Source organism: Callorhinchus milii, unplaced genomic scaffold (assembly GCF_018977255.1).
Source record: "Callorhinchus milii isolate IMCB2004 unplaced genomic scaffold, IMCB_Cmil_1.0 Scaffold4, whole genome shotgun sequence".
Taxonomy (NCBI): domain Eukaryota; kingdom Metazoa; phylum Chordata; class Chondrichthyes; order Chimaeriformes; family Callorhinchidae; genus Callorhinchus; species Callorhinchus milii.
The window spans coordinates 22,524,992-22,542,365 of record NW_024704745.1 but is presented as its reverse complement, the minus strand read 5'-3'; the positions used below and the strand labels follow the sequence as shown (position 1 = coordinate 22,542,365).

Sequence of the window (17,374 nt, the reverse complement as noted above, 5' to 3'; positions counted from 1 at the left end):
TTACCAATAGTTACAGCAGCACATTGGCAAGTACTGCTCAAAATCATTGTCATGTTAAAATGGAATTATTTAATATAGGTGAAACTAGAGAATATTATTTTCTTCTGGTTGCAGTTAAATAATGTCTGAAAATAATGATTCAAAATAAAAACTAGTCTTCAAAGGGTTAACATTAATTGTACCTTAACCTCTTCTCCCCAAATAAATACATACTTCTCCCACATCTCAATACACTCATTGTGATTAGCTTCTGGTAGTAATACATTACACTGTTATCCTTCTTCAAAGCTCTTCAATACTTGTTCAAGAACATTTCATCACTGGGTTTGTAGTGATAAATTCTTGAACTACTACTGATTTAGTGGTTCAGAATTCAAAGCTACATCATCACTTGATATCCCATTATTTAAAAATAAAATGTGCAAATTGTTAAAAGTGGCACATTAAAGTTCACTAAATGACTTTGGAACATATAGCCAGCAGCGTTCTTGAGTTGTGGTGGGAGCTGCTGCCTTGTTCATTTGTATGGTCTGAAAAGATATTCATTCAGACTTTGTGCAATGAAGTGAAAGACAGCCAATTGCTTTGCATTCATAACAGAACCTGATATACTGCAAATGGAACATTGCTTTTCCTTTCTGAAGTGCAGATTTGTGGAAATCTTTGATGCAGCAACAAAGAAGTGGAGGAGAAACCACTTTATTTTTAACATTTAAAGTATATTAGGAGGTGATGTACTGCTAGACTGCCCACAGGATAAGGTTCATTTGGTTGATCATCTAATTCTAAATTTATTTCTGCAACTTTTCAGATGTTTGGAAACTGGACATTTGGGACCCTTGTCTTCACTGTGCTGGTGTTTACAGTAACTCTTAAGGTATGTTTGATTATGTACTGCGCAAGGACCTGGATACTTCATTATATGATGGAAAAAACTGCTATTCAAACATTTACAACAACAACTTGTACTTACAAAAGCACCCTCCATGCAGGGTAGGTCTCAGAGCACTTAACAGTGGCGGAGCCTGACTCTGAGCTGGGAGGGTGGGTGGCCGGAAGTGACCGTAAGCCCGGTCGAAAAGGAAGGTTTTCAGAGAGACTCATAAAAGGGGAGAGAGTGGGCAACGCGGAGGGATTGAGGGAGAGCGTGCCAGAGTTTAAACTTGGCTACTGTGGTCACCCACAAAACACTCCACTTTACAGTATACACTATGCTTTAAAGTTCAATGTAATTTGTAAAGGCGATGCCTTTTGTATCATTCTTTCTATGCCATGCGTGTTCTTTTAAATGAGATGTAAACTGAGGCTCCATTTGCCTGTGCAAGTGGATGCTAAAGATTCCTTGGCACCATTTGAAAAGAGAAGGGAGTTTCCCAGTGTCTTGGCCAACAATCTCCCAAATAAAATTTGTTATTCATTCCATTGCTGTGTGCAAAATTAGTTGCCACGTTCATACATAACAGACAGTCACTCCACTTTGCAGTATGCCCTATGAAGCACATTGCAATGTCCTCCCAATGTGAAAGGTGCTATACAAATGTAGTTTGTTGTTTTTATGAAAAGCGCTATACTAAATGTAAATTTTTTAGTATTAAACATACGGTGGTCTTACATAAAATGATTTATGTAAATGATTTATGTAAACCTACCCTATAATGATAAAATTAAGAATTTGGACCGTATAACCATGCTTTATGAGAATAACGTGGTAAAATAGCTATAAATGTTGTTGCTCTATGTTCTGTCAATATCAATTTGTCACTCAAATGACAATAAAGATTCTCTGTGACTGAAGAGGGGACAGGGAAGCCTCAAAGTGAAAAGGGTCTTTCAGACATTCATTTACAAAACATTTTGCCTTTTTTTTTAATTACTAAAGAACATTTTAACATTGGCATCAGCTTGATCCTTTACTGGACTGAATTTTAATTGTGGGGATAACCTCCATGTACTGTATAAAGTCTTGCAGTTGTACAGATCGCGAACGTGGAATAGCTCTAAATCTGCCCTATTTCTGTTCTATGCAGCTTGCACTAGATACTCACAACTGGACATGGGTAAACCACTTTGTTATATGGGGCTCACTGCTGTTTTACATCATCTTCTCCCTTCTCTGGGGAGGCATTATCTGGTAAGTAAATGAGAAATATTGGACTAAACAGAAAAAATGTTTACATCTGTCTGAGGTTTGTGTGTAGTTACAGATGATCATTTATATCAAAATCTATTTGCTAGATGAATTTGTTAGCTAATCTGCACCATTATTTCTGGTAAGAATCTGATGGCCTTATACATCAAATGAGTAGCATGTCATAGAATCAGCAGGTTATTGCTGTAAGCAGTGTCTCTGGTGCTTGCTGATAACAAATGGCTGTAAATGTGATTGATGACTTCATGTTAGTTTGCAAAGGCCTCTTTTATATCAAATTCTTTGTTGCATTATATAACAATACTGTTGCAAGAGCATATTTATTGTTGGGGGTGGGGGCAAGGTAAAATCTGTCTTTTTTAAAAAAGATACAGATACTATTGCAAGCAAGAATGCTTTTACATTAAATCAATGTGACACCAATGCATTGCTCTTCCCACTTGTAAAGTTGGTAACCATACATCTTTTCTGAGAGGCAATAAGGTAATGTTGCAGATATGAATCCGACCCCCTCCCTGGCAGAAACATTTTATTGAAAATGTAACATTCATCACAGATAACCTGGTGAAATAATACATATGGGATGTTTTTTTAAAAAACAATCGTAGAATGGGAGGTTTTTGGTGAGATGGTGAGAAAATCACTGAGATGAATGTGAGAAATGTAAGAAGTCAGAAACAGCTACTTTAATACAAATAGTTTTCTGTTTAAATTGTTAGCCAAGAGCTAAGTGGGCAGAATCCTTCTTTGGGGACGAAGTGGAAATAGAAGCTGGCGGCTGGAGAGTTGATACGTGATGATTTCTAACAGGATTGCTTAGTTAGTTACCAAAAGCATGTCACACCGACACATGGGAATCAGTCCGGCTTTATCTACCTTTGCAGTTAAGTTCTGCAGATTTACTTCTGGTTCCCCACTCAGTTTCCTTACTAAGGAATCTGGATTTCAATCACTTCATATTAGATCCCTATGATTTGAGTTACAATTTCCCCCCTATGTTTTGGACATTAATGAAAACTAGGTTTATGGAGAAGTCAAAATAATAATAATAATAATAATCCTTGCATTTGATATAGCGCTTTTCACGTCGGGAGGACGTCCCAAAGCGCTTCACAGAACACACTGTAAAGTGAATTGACTGTATATTTGTGGGCGAACGCGGCAGCCAATTGCGCACAGCAATGTCCCACAAACAGTCGTAGATTGAAAATGACCAATTTATTATTGTTTTGGGTTTTTGGAGGGATTATTATTAGGCGTGTGGAGTAAGGAAACTTGCCCAAGGTTTCGCCCTGCTTGGAATTGAACTCAGGTCTCTCACTTGCAAAGCGAGTGCTCTAACCACTGAGCTTCAGGACTCCACTTGCTTCCTCTATGAAGACAGGCCAGCTTTTAGGGAAGCTTGTAGGGTATTTTGGAAGAGGATGAGAATAGGCCAATTGGAATCTGGGTGACCTGAGCTGCCTCACTGAGATACATTACCATGGGGGAGAGACTCTGCTACCTTGCCAAGTGCCATGGAAGCAGAGAAGGCCACCATACAGTGTGTCTCACATGTGGTGTGGCACATCTTTCTAAATGTGTTCATGAGACGCTTTAAAGAATTATGATGCATGTATTTAAAACATGTGAACACAGAGGCTTTCACATCAGTTTTCAATAACATCATGTGCGCAGAAGAAAATGTGATTGAGGACATTATTTGTATGCTTTGATCTAATTCATAAAATCTGTAAATGCATGCTGAAATCAAGAAGTTGCTTCTTTACACCCTATACAATTCTTTACATCCTATACAATTTCCTTAAAACTCTTTTCCTAAACCTTCCTTTACCTTGATTTTTATTTTATTTTCAGGCCCTTCCTCAACTACCAGAGAATGTACTATGTCTTCATGCAAATGTTGTCAAGTGGGCCGGCTTGGTTAGGTATTTTCCTGCTGATAACAGTCAGCCTCCTTCCAGATGTGGTTAAAAAAGTGCTTTGCAGGCAGCTTTGGCCAACAGCAGCAGAAAAAGTTCAGGTAATTTCAGTGCGTAGAGTAAAAAGGTATCTGTAAATAATAATAATTAATAATAACAATATGGCAATCTGATGTTAAATATTACCATACAACAGTTCCTTAACTTATGGTGAAATATTAATTAATGGGAGGTTACTGTATCGGGATGTCAACTTGCACTGTTTTTCTGGCTATTTGGTTCACAATGGGTTAAATAAGAGAGACTAAATAGATCTAAATGAATAACATGGGTGCACATTGAATTGTATGTATCTAACTCTTTTATATAGCTAAATTATATAATATTAGTATTATTCTAGTCATAGTAAACCTTAAAAAGTCTCATAATCCCTTGCTCCTAAATTATACCACTTTGGAATATACCTACTTCCCCCAATCCTATGACTATGTGGTGGGAATGATGGCTATTATTTAATTTAGATCTTTTACTCTCTGTCACAGATTCATAAAATGAAATCATAAATCTTAACTGAAATAGATTTTTTTATGCATTATAGATTATGGTAGAATTTTAAAGTATGTCTGTTCTAGTCTGGGTTGTTTTGTGGGTGTCTTGACATTTATGTTTCATAAATGCATGTTTCATTGTAAATCATGCTTGCAAGTACCATGTATGAGTTTAACTACTTTCGATATTTAATTTACTTTTTGCTACAATTTAAATCAGAAAGCAAAGGCACCACAAATGTGTTCATTGTGGTTAATACTACTACTAGATACTGTAATGGTTAAGGTAGTTTCCAATGCAGAACGTTCACTATTTGATTAGATACAATTTTTCATTTTTTATGAGTTAATACTTAGAGTAGAATAGTGCATTGTGAATGTGTTTCACATGTGGCACACGTTAGCTTTACAAAAGGAAGTCATGTTTGACAAATCTCATAGAGATTTTTGAGGATATTTTGAGTAAGCTAGATAAGGGTGAATCAGTGGATGTGGTCTATTTGGACTTCCAGAAGGCATTCAATAAGGTGCCGCATAAAATGTTAGTCCAAAAGATAAGGGCCCATGGAATTGGGGGGAGCATATTAATGTGGATTTGGGAATGGTTAACGGGTAAGAAACAAAGAGTAGGGATAAACGGGTCCTTTTCAGATTGGCAGAATGTGACTAGTGGAGTGCCATAAGGATCAGTCCTTGGGCCTCAGCTATTTGCCATCTACATCAACAATCTAGATAAGGACATCGAAGTTAATATATCTAAATTTGCAGATGACACAAAACCAGGAGGAAGTGTTAACAGAGGACGACATTAAAAAAATGCAGCGAGACATAGATAGGTTAGGTGATTGGGCAGGTAGGTGGCAAATGAAGTATAATGTAGGGAAGTGCGAAGTCATCCACCTAGGTAGCAAAAACAGTAGAGCGGGTTATTTTTTAGAAGGGGAGAGATTGGAATGTGTTAGCGTCCAGAGGGACTTGGGTGTCCTTGTACACCAATCACAGAAAGTTAGTCTGCAGGTGCAGCAGCAATTAGGAAGGCGAACGGTATGTTAGCATTCATTATGAAAGGATTAGAGTATAAGAGTAGGGAAGTCTTGCTGCAACTGTATAGGGCCCTGGTGAGACCACACCTGGAATACTGTGTGCAGTTTTGGTCTCCTTATTTAAGGAAGGACGTACTTGCCTTGGAGGGGGTGCAGCGTAGATTTACTAGGTTAGTACCAGGGATGAAGGGGTTGAGTTACGAGGATAGGCTGACCAATTTAGGCCCATATTCTCCAGAATATAGAAGAATTAGAGGGGATCTTATAGAAACCTATAAGATCATCAAAGGGCATGATAGAGTAGATAGTGGGAGATTGTTTCCCCTGGTTGGAGAAACTAAAACCAAGGGTCACAACCTTTAAATCAGAGGCCAGCTCTTTTGCACTGAGTTGAGGAAGAACTTCTTCAATCAAAAGGGTGGTGAATGTATGGAACTCGCTACCCCAAAGGGCTGTTGATGCTCAGTCCTTGAACATATTCAAGACTGAGATAGATAGATTTCTTATTGCAAAAGGGATTAAGGGATATGGGGATAAGGCAGGATTAGGTTATTAGCTGGAGTTAGATTAGAAGATCAGCCATGTTTGAATGGCGGGGCAGGCTCAAAGGGCCGAATGGCCTACTCCTGCTCCTACATGTTATGTTATGTTATGTTATGTTATGTTATGTTATGTTGAATGATGCATTTCCTTTTTGTTCGTAAATTGGTGTCAATGTTCCATCAAGCAAGCATGAGTTGCCTTTTTTTTTCCTTTGTTACATGCAGTGGTGAGATATATAGAGAAATATCTGTAACAGCAAGTTGGACAGGGTGCTTTTATTTGCTTGAAGTCTATATTTCTCTTGTCAGCTGTGAACTGACCCCATTGGCTTATATTGTGTTTTAACCTGTGCACAAAAATATCAGATCTAGTGCATGGGGAGCTGGTTTTCGTGGCACTATTTATTTACTTATAAAACCTAAAGAAATGGACATGGATTAGTTGTGCACAGAGTTGGCTTTTCCTTCTGTTTTGTGGGTGATACCAGTCTAGTGCACCTAGACGCATGCACATTAACCTTTCGATAGGTACTTGGATATGTGGTGTCTGCACCTCTGAATGTATGGCTACGTGGATTTGTACATGTGCTCCATTTTTTCACAGTTTTTGGCAATGTGATACTTTATCTACTGAAGGATTAATAACCTATCTAGAAAACTTTCACTTCTTTATAAAAAGTTACATAAAAGTCCAGAGATTGCACCCTTGCAATTAGCAATTTTAGAAGCTGTTTGTACACAAGTTCCTGTATATGTTGCCTTTAACCAGATTTATCCTTGTGTTTCTCTCTCCTTCTGCCCTTCCTCCTGCTGCTCCTGACTAATAATCCTTCGTTGCTTGTAAATGAATGTTGGGCACACGTGTCCTGCTTTCACCTGGGAAAACCACAGACAAGGCGAAAATTCCTTTCTGTCGAACAGTCTACCATCTTTATGCTTTCCCAGACTTCCAGTAGTCTGAGTTTCTAAAGGAAAGAAAGGTGACTTTTCTCTATATCTTCATGGTGTTTGAGAGTTGATTCTTTTTGTCAACAGAAACCACTCTGCAGTGTCATCATGATTTACAATAACATAGAAACAATCTATCTGGAAAATAAATCTGGTAAAGCAATGGGTTTAAAATTGAACGCTTTGTAACTAAAGTGGAGTGGAAAGGCAATTAATCCCTCTCTCACCCTCACTCCACACTCGGCTCCTGTCCCGATGTGCCCATTGAATATAATTTGATTTTGTTGCCCTGTGAAGAGGGATTAATGGGCACTATTATAAATTTAGAACATATGTAATCTTATCTTTCTTTGTTTATGGATCTCAAAAGCAAATAAATTGTTCCTTGACCAATTTATTTTACAATTGGAGAAATCTACAAACACAATAACACTTTAAAAGCAATAGGCAAGACTTGTCAGCATTTAAGGTCCTCTTGAGTGAGTTGAACTGAATAATCAACATAGTTGATAAGCTGAGTAGGCTGTAATAGTTGTTCAAGACCTGTTAAGTACAGTAATTTACCTTAAATAGCAATATGACTCCTAAATAAACTTGTAATGGGGAAATTACAGGAGGTTCCTGCAAATACCATTAAATAAAAACTAGGACAGATACAGTTGCTCAGGCACTATATTAAAAAAAATCTTCCATGTGTAGTATACTTCTTACTGTCAACCTCTTTTGATGTTGCCTCCGCTGCTAATTTTCCCGGCTGCCACAATCACTAAGGATAGCTTCAACTATCCCTAATTCAAAATCTCCACTAGCAAGCCCACTGCTAGTTTTCTTGAAGATGCTGTAATAATGCTACATGCTGGCCCGTCACCTTTAAGTTGAAAGGTTGTGGATTGAAACCCCATTTCGGCACTTTGAACTATCTGCATTCAGAGTTGAGGGAGTGCTGAATTACAGAGGTGCCGTCCTTCTGATGAGATGTTAAACCAAGATCCTGCTTGCCTGTTCAGGTGGATGTTAATGATCTCATGGCACTATTCAAAAAGAGAAGGGAGTTTCTCTTGATGTATCCTGGCCAACAATCTTTGAGATTAGAAATTGGGTCATTCACTTCATGGGTAACTGAAATATATTGAATAGAGTTCAGTGGTCACTTTTTTCAGCATTATCTTTCCACCCTTTATACTTGTCTTGCCAGCAAAAATAACGGTAGGTAAGTGGTTAAATAACCTTTAATATACATCAGCTTATCAGAGATATTAAATAGGCATGGAAGAATATAGGTTGTGTTTCAGTTAACATACCAACTTTGAAATTAATGTAGGCTAAATAAAGGAAGCTCTTTTAAGGCAATAAATGGTGTAGCAAATCGTTTCTGATCATATCACACTGCTCGGTGGCTTGTGAGAATGGCAGTTTCTGAATCTTTTGGTATGTGTCTACTCCACTGCATTTTATTATATAATATTAAAAACTTCTAGAGCACTGTTTTATAAAGCTGGTATTTTCTGATCATTTTGTATGAAATTAGTAGCAAAGCTGCTGACATTCTCATCATCTCAATATCGTTTTAAATACAATCACTAAGTTATTTGCAAATGTTGTTGTATAAACACAGGCTAATACATATGAACTAACTGCAGCAACTTAAAAAAGTTTTATGGCATCCTCAAAATTTTTATGAAATCTTTCACTATTCTAGCTTTGTACTGTGCTCCCTTATTCTAGGATATTTCCTTACTTCGGGTGCATGCCCTTGATAATTGTATCTCTGTTGCCTCACACCAACAGTATGGCAGATCTTGTATGGCAGGAGTTGATTAGTATGAGTACACATGAAGGTACAGATTCTGAATAATTAAACTCATAGCTGTCCTGTTCATCCGCCACTTCCAAAGAGGTGTTTATGTTTAGTTGGTGCAATATTGTGATTAATGCCTTGATGTTTTTATGTAATACCTTTCTTGACCTTTAAATCTGAAGAACTGTATATTTGATCAGTTCTCCCCAGAAAGAGGAGAGTTAAAAAGGTAAGCATAGGATGTGATCCACGATGTTACATACAACTGAAAACACTAGTTTTTTTTCTATTTTTCATGTCAAATGGGAGAAGATCAAGGGGAAATGTTTTACTCAGTAAAGGGAATTATTCAGTGCAAAATGTGAATTCATTTTGGAACCTTGATTTTAAAAAAGTAAACCAGCAATGTAATAAACAAACATAAAACTTTTACAGCACAATTTCACCCTGCTCCTTCACTTTCAGACCACAAACAATATATGTGAATGAGTTGGGCACCAAGTATGTACTACGTCAGTCAGCAGGAATGTGTTGTATGCACATTTTGGGAAGCTGGGGCAAAAAAGCCAGAGAATTTGGGTTTGTCAGAGAAAATAGTTTTTTTTAATCTCCTTTTGCCCCCCAAAAAGGATATGTGTGGATAAATGTGTGAGAAACTCACTTTAAAGCTTCAAAGATATATCAACTAGAATGTAAACAACAATAAAGCTATGAACAGTTCTGTTCGGTGTTTCATTTACAGTGTTTAACTTCCCAGTTTGGATCACTTTGGGAGAACAGATACTAATTAACAATGAGTATGGTATAACTGCTTAGATACTGATGATGGATCTGTAATATAAATTGTTTGGCTTTTAATTGTTCATGGAAAAAGCTGATAAACAATCAGATTTTGGTTCAAAAATCCACTCTATGTTTAAGCTTTTATGGCTAAGCAAACCTTCAGTAAGACCTTTATTTCCACAGAATAGGATTCTGAAATCTATCAGCTCTTTGTGTCATTAATTATTTCATTCAGCTGAAAATGTCCAATCTGACATAGTAAGAAAATATAGTTTTACAGTAGAGCGATCTTTAATCAAACTGACACATGCAAATCAAAATAACTAAGGTGCATTTTCTCCTTTAATTGAAATACTATAAGTAGTGCTCATGTGAGAAGTTTCAAAGGTATTAGCTATATTTATTGAAGGTATGCATGTATGAATATAATATTCTTGGCATTGTCCCTGTTTTCTACCAAGAATATTACAAATATCAAAACTGTTTGAAAGCTCTGGGCCAATATTTTATACAGCAGAGTGCACAAGCTGTGTTTTGGAATTAGCTTCTTTTTTAGTTGCCCATTATACCTAATGCTGTCGCTGCATGTTCAAATCTCCTTCAGGGTCCACAGTTTATATGACTCTAGAACGTCTGCTCTTACAAATGCAATATGTAGCAAAAGCCATGTTGATATTCTGGTCCATTCAAATGTCTTCAATTATGATACATAGGTTAAGTAAATGTAATATTTATATAAATACATAAATATAGGAAACCAGAAAGCATTTGATCTTTTTCAAAACTTTTTGAACTTTGTGTCACCGTGACTCAGTGGTAGCATTCTTGCCTCTGAGTCAGAAGCTTGTGGGTTCAAGCCCCACGTCGGGACTTAGGATCAAATAGTGTAAGCTGACATTCCATTGCAATACTGTCTGTTGCATTGTCAGAGGTGTCGTCTATTGGATGAGATGTTAAACTGACTGTCTGTTCAGATGTATGTTAAAGATCCCATGGCACTATTCGAATAGAGAAGGGAGTTTCTCCTGGTGTCCTGGCCAAAGATCTCTCAAGTAAAATTGATCACCCAGTCCATAGCTGCTTGTGGGGCAAATGTTTCACCCACAAAATACAGTCATTCCACTTCACAGGATATCCTGTGAAGTGCTTTGAGATGTCTCGACAACATGATAAGGGGCTGTATCAAAAGCAAAGTTTTTTTATTTTCAAGTGGGTAAAATGTATCCATCATTGCTGAGGCACTCCTGCTCTTGTCAGAAATGACCCATTTCCTGTGTTAAGTATAAGTAGATAATGTTAAGTAGATCACCAAAGTATTAAGCAGTCTGCGATTGATGGGAGTGTGGTCTGCTGCCTACGGAAGGTTGCTGCACGAGCATGTCTCTTGTCTATTCCTGGACTTCCAAGAAAAGCTTTTATAACTCGCATGAAAAAAAAACAAATTTTGGTATTGAAGGATGAGATGTTGAAGTACCAGCAGAACCACCGACCTCTCAGGTATACCCCTGAGAAGGAAGCCACTCTTAAAGTTACTTATCCCATAAAGGATTGATTTCATGGAAAGATGGACTCTCCCCATCTCTCCATTTAAATGGCCCTGGTAATGAAGCTAGCTGTACTCCCACTATGACAGTACCAACAACTTCAACGCTCTGTCTCCAGCTCCTCTGGCTCTAGTAGAGTGACAAGTTAGGAAACTAAATCAAAATCAATTTTGTGGTTTATTGGATTATGGCACCGACTTATTCTGTGAGGAAAAAGGCACCTGTGTTGAACATCACTAAAATTGGTTCATGCAGGTTTCTTCGAAGATGATACAGCGGGCTCAGACCTCAGCACCAGCCTGGCATTTTGATATTCCCTGTGATGGTTGAGATCAAACTATGCCCAAACCTGTATGATGCTGTGCTGAACAATCAACGAGAAATGCGAGAGAGCAACCTGGGAACGAATCTCCTGATTATTTCTTTCCCTCTTTCAAGTATTCTGGTCTCCATTGGGTACCTCTCCATAGCAGCTCAGTGGTGTCAGATTGGCTTCCCACTGCTGTCATTTCTCAACCTGAGATTTTAATTTTGCTCTCTACTAATGGACGTAAATTACTTTAGGATTAATGCCTTTACACAACCTTGTTTTTTGATTGATGATTTACCTGACTTCAGGCCTTGAACATTAAAATTAATCTTTATGAATTAGAAAAATAAAGTTGAGCCCAGCCCAGAACATTTCTGCCTGAATTGAACTTACAGTTATATTGTGGAATCCAAATTTTTACAAGCCTAGGTGGTCAAACAGAATTATTTAACTAAATTGTTTCAAGCCCTTATATAACACAATGATTCTGTTGGGCAATGGTAACAGGAATAGTTTTTCATTAAGGTCTCTGATTCCAAGTGCCTGGAGATTGACCATTTAAAAAAAAATCCTTCATTAAGTGTGTATAGTTAATATTGCTGTCACCTTAATTAATATGAGTGCAAGTTGCAGACCACACTTATGTAAAGTGGTTGTCAGAAGCAAATTTCTAGAAGTGCAAGTTCTTGCTTTATTAGGTGACAGATATGAGGCTAAATGTCTCATCATCTTAGACTTAAAATAAGTGAAAGATACAAATATCACAATGTGATTTCTGGACTAAACATGGACTTGAGTGTCAGGTACCAGGGTTCCAACATTCCTCATGAAATTGTTTTGGAATTTTTTGTTTTGGAAATTGTTTTGAATTCAGTCTTAATTTGGAAGTCAAACTTGCATTCATATAGCACCTTTTACATGGGGTGGTGTCTTGGAGCACTTAACAGTGGCGTAGCTTCACGCTAAGCTGGGGAGAGGGAGAAGTTGACCCTAGGCACGGTCGAAGACGAAAGTCTTCATGTGTGATCTGAAGCCAGGCAAGGAGAAGGCAAAATGGAGGGATTGAGACAGAAGAGAGTTCCATAGTTTTGCCGTGTAGTGGCTCAAAGCACAGCCACCCATGGTGGAGGGGACGGTCTGAATGACGTGCAGGAGGCTGGAGCCAGCCGAGCGAAGGGGATGGTTCGAGGAGTAGGGTGTAAGCAGGTCAGAGAAGTAGGGGTTGCCAGGGCATGAGGTGATTTGTACATGAATGTGAGGATCTTGAAATCGATCCATTCTGCAATTGGAAGCCACTGGAGCTGAGCAAGCTCTGGGCTAATGGAAGGGTGGAGTTTGGTGCGGGTGAGGATACAGGTGGTAGATCTTTGAATGAATTGAATTTTATGAATGGTGGTGTTGGGGAGACTGGCGAGAAGGGCCTTGGAATAATCAAGGCGAGAGGTGGATAGATGGATAAGGGTTTCACTTGTGTTGGCTGTAAGGTACGTTCAGAGGCAAGCAATATAGCGGGGGTGGAGAAATGTGGTGCTAGTCAGGGACTGGATGTGGGGAAGGAAGGAAAGTTGGGGATGGAACCTGATGCCTAAGTTATGCACAGGTTCAGTGAATTTGAGGGATTGGCCAGGGAGGTTCAAGATGTTTAAGATCATACAGAATTTTGGAAAATTCTTGATTCAATCTTAATTTAGAAACTGCTTTTCTGGTCCTTAACTTGGCATCCAGTTTATTAAGAACTTTCCAAAATTCCACATGATCTTGAATTTCAGGCCAATGGTCTTAAGTCTGAGGTTTTCAGAATCTTGGGAGATTGAATTCTATCAAAAGAATGAGTTAAGACCATATCTGAAGGTAGGTAACCCAGCTCTGAATTCAGTAATCTCTTGGAACACTTGATCTAGTATGACATAGTATGACATGGTCAGTTGCAATTTGGAGCTTGCCACCCTTATATAAACCCCAAATAAACTCCATCTCAAGACTCTGCCTTTGTTGCACACCTACAGTAACATAGTTTCCCATAATTATTATTTTATTAGAACATAGTTTCACATGCTCACTATACTTGGCAAGTCTGAAGGAGGATGTTTTGTTCTTTGCTTATCATCCATTGGGAACTAGGTAAATATTTCACTTATGGCCCAATGGATGACAGGCATAGAACAAAACGTAATATTTCACTGTTGGAAAAGAAGCATTCTGCTCCTTTGTCTGCACTGGTCAGACTTCAAAGTATCAAGTGTTATCAGTACTGGGTAGTAAATGTATAATGCTTATTTCAGAATTAACACCTGTAATTAATTCTAATATTTATTTAAATTAAAAATTCACTGTTTAATCCTAGATAATTTGAAGTATCTAAAAGCAGGACCATTGCGGAGAATGTTTTGTTTTTTTCTCCTATGGAATATGAACACAATCTCATTTTTAAAGGTACCACATGTCTTAGTAATTTTCCTCATCATTTCAGAAGATTCTCACAGATAAAGCTGTCAATATAATAACGGCCTCTGAAAACAACGGTCAACCACTTCTTTGAAGAGTACAGTCGACTGAAACATAATATAAAAAGTTATAGGTAACAGTCTCACACAATTTCACGCTTGTTTTCATTCCTCCTGTTGTGCTATGGTATATTCACTGTGAGTATTCAAAAGCTTCCTAAAGAGGAACTCGATCAGTTCTACTTTTGAGTCATCTTAAAAATCAATTAATGCTGTGCTTTATATTGGGGTTGCTGGCTTACCTGAAGTGGTGTTAAGGAAACTGCAGGCAAGACCAAATGTGTGTTGAATACTATGACATGGTCTTAATGACTAAGGAAAAAGGAGTATTTTTGGCAAGCTAGTCTTGCAGACAATACAAAGTGTGCCAGTGTGAAGCAGTGACAAATGAGCACAGATCTCACAGAGCACTTTTTAAGGCCAAGTTTCATTTTTTATTTTTGAACAATATTTTTCAGATGTGTTAGTGAATAGAAATGGTTCACTTGTAATCACTCCTGCATAGCATATTCATATAATTATGGAGATTTCCCTCCATATTAAAGTTCTAAGCCCCCTCTGAAGGTGACGAGATCATAGTTACAGCTTCAGCACAAAAGCAAATGGTTTGTGTGCAGTTTCTTGTGCACTGTCTGAAAAGTGCTGTTCTGGATGATGGTGCTTTTAGACACTAGCAGACTCCAACCAAAATTGACCGTAGTGCTAAGTGATAAGTTTTAGCTCTTATTCACATCTATTATTAAGGTTGAGTTTCCCTTTAACAGTTTTTCTTTGTCCTATAGCTGTATAAAATGTGGACACTAATAATAAAGGAAGTTTCTTTTAATTCTCTTCTGGATATATATATACATATATATATATATTGCATGTATTTAATATTTTCTATAATTAAAAAAATGAACTGGTATGTATTCCTTTTTTTGTCTGATACTGTGACATTTATTGTCTAAAGAACTGCCTGCTGCTGGTGTGAGGAACTGGAGCATTTTAATATGGCATATCTGATAACTGATATTCGAGTGGATCAAATTGAATTTGCTGACCCAGAGCTGTGAATTCAAATCATTTATTAATGAAGCTTACACACAACTTTTTCACAGATTTGACATTTCTGTATGATTAAAATTACTAAAACTTATGGAAACACATTAAGCTTTGACATACTGCCACAAAATCCAAATTACTTAATACAGTAATAGCTTTCCACAGAATCTTTGAGGCTTTCAGTTAATACAGATGCTTCATGCAAGCTAATACAGACCTGTTCTGTCACCTGTTAATGTGTCTAAACTGTGTCTTGGCTTGAGAGTTGGAGGATTAAAATAGTGTTGAAGATTACATGGAAGTGCTTTTACTAAACAGTATTGTCAAAGTGAAGAACCATTGTAACATAAGAGCAAATATTTGAGGTACTGGAATGTCAAAAACTCTTTATATGCTTATGGTATTTTTCCTCAGCTGCACCTAATTATATAATAAAGGGAGATTGTATTGGTGAAAGGAACTCTTTGTTCTTACGATTATTCTTGGAGACCATTGTATTAGTCCCATCAGATGGCAGTTGGTTAGTTTGTCAGTAAATAATAGGGAAAAAATTCAGTAATTGTCTGCATGTGATGCAGTCCTTCGCAATTTAACCCAGTCTGTAGTCTTCACAAAAAAAATTGGTTGTTGCTAAATGTGGAATGTTTGATTGTAAAGTATGTGATGTTTGCTGTTGCCTGTTAAAACTTACAGCTATTTTACTTTTGTTTGCCGACAGAATGCTCTTAGGAATCCCACGAGGGACCATATGTCGGAGTTCACCCCACTGGCCTCTCTTCAGTGCTCCAGCTACAAGAGCAATGACCAAAACACTCATCAAGCTGCAAGGTCTGTCTCAGTTCAGAATTCCAGTAAGGTGATGTACACATATTGGGGTGGTGAGGATTATTATAATCAATCGCTATTTGATTATTCTAGTGCTCCCTGCACCTCTAATGCATACTGCACCTTTACTGGATCTGGCGTGGAAACTTCAGTTTAGTCTAGAAAATGTAGCCTATACTGGTTTCTTGAACTTAATCACTCCCGTGTTATTAAGATGCGAAGACTTGAGAGATCTCTTGGCTCCAGAGGTTTGAAGTACCCTTTAGAAACACGAACAAGACAATTGTGCATCCTTCCTAGGCCAATAGACTTGTCACTACTGATGAAGAATTGAACAATCTGCACAGTCTGGTACTGTGTGGCTGGTGTTACTACAACACTTCTTTGCCCTTTGTGCTGCTTCTACTTGTTGTCAACTAGTATTACTCAAAACCTATTTGATTCTTCAGACAACCCAATCCTCAAATATTTCCCATCTTATTTTCATCCAGGACTGGCAGCATTCCATCGAGGTGACATTGGTTACCTTTTCTACCAGTCTGCCAGATAACAGCGTTCTGTTCGTTACTGTTTATTTTGTAATGAGCTAATGATGCTTTATTTTTTGCTTTCCGCAGAACAAACTGGTGTTTCCTGTGTGCAAACCTCTTTTCAAGGAACGCTCCTTGACATTACTTTTCATCATCTGCTTTCATTGTAAGTGGACAGTCTTGAGGTCAGGTTCATGCTTATTGAATGCTCATTAGTGTCCTATGGAATTGTCAGTCATGTTTTGTCACAAGCAATCTCTTAAGGTGGTCGAGTGATTTTAAAGTGACTCGCACAACACTTCTGGTCTAAACCAGTTAGCAATATTTTACTACTTTTCAGCAAGTCAGGCATTTAAACTGGTGTTTGTTACAGTCCGCATATAACCTGGAGCTAGACATAGTGGAGTCCTGTAGCTCAGTGGTTAGACCACCCGCCTCACAAGCGAGAGACCTGGGTTCGATTCCCAGCAGGGCGAAATGTTAGTCAATTTCCTTACTCCACGTGCCTCTGTTTACCTAGCAGTAAGTAGGAAGCCGATTTGTTCATCGATTGGCGGATCGCTTTTCATGGGGTAATAATTTCTTCAAATTTTTAATTTTTTTTAAATTGGTCACTTCAATCCACGGTTGTCTGTGGGACACTGCTGTGTGCAATTGGCTGCCGCATTTCGTCCACAAAATCAGTCAAATCACTTTACATTATATTCTGTGAAGCGCTTTGAGACTTCTGAGAAGATGTGATAAGGTGCTATATCAAATGCAAAGATTATTATAATTATAATGAAAGTTCTGGAAAGCATTATCTCAATGAATAACTGGGTATGTACCTAGTTCAATCCTTGGGTTTTGCTGAGTTATTTGATCTTAACTGGAATGGCTGGGCT

General features: G+C 37.9%; 1 protein-coding gene across 5 annotated transcripts in view; it reads left to right on the top strand.

Annotated features, from left to right (window-relative positions):
• Nucleotides 1-16,931, top strand: part of atp11a (ATPase phospholipid transporting 11A) — a 98,936-nt gene extending 82,005 nt beyond the window's left edge. Inside the window, exons 26-30 of one of the 5 annotated variants that reach the window (XM_007891762.2) lie at nt 812-877; nt 2,028-2,131; nt 4,007-4,172; nt 15,854-15,963; nt 16,578-16,931. In XM_007891762.2, the coding sequence (XP_007889953.1) occupies nt 812-877; nt 2,028-2,131; nt 4,007-4,172; nt 15,854-15,963; nt 16,578-16,629 (498 nt within the window). In that variant the 3' untranslated portion in view covers nt 16,630-16,931. Of the gene's footprint in view, nt 1-811; nt 878-2,027; nt 2,132-4,006; nt 4,173-7,095; nt 7,185-14,057; nt 14,166-15,853 lie in introns of those variants that run through there. The other 4 variants (XM_042334392.1, XM_042334393.1, XM_042334391.1 and 1 more) reach the window with 4 other exon arrangements.
• The last annotated feature ends 443 nt before the right edge of the window (nt 16,932-17,374 follow it).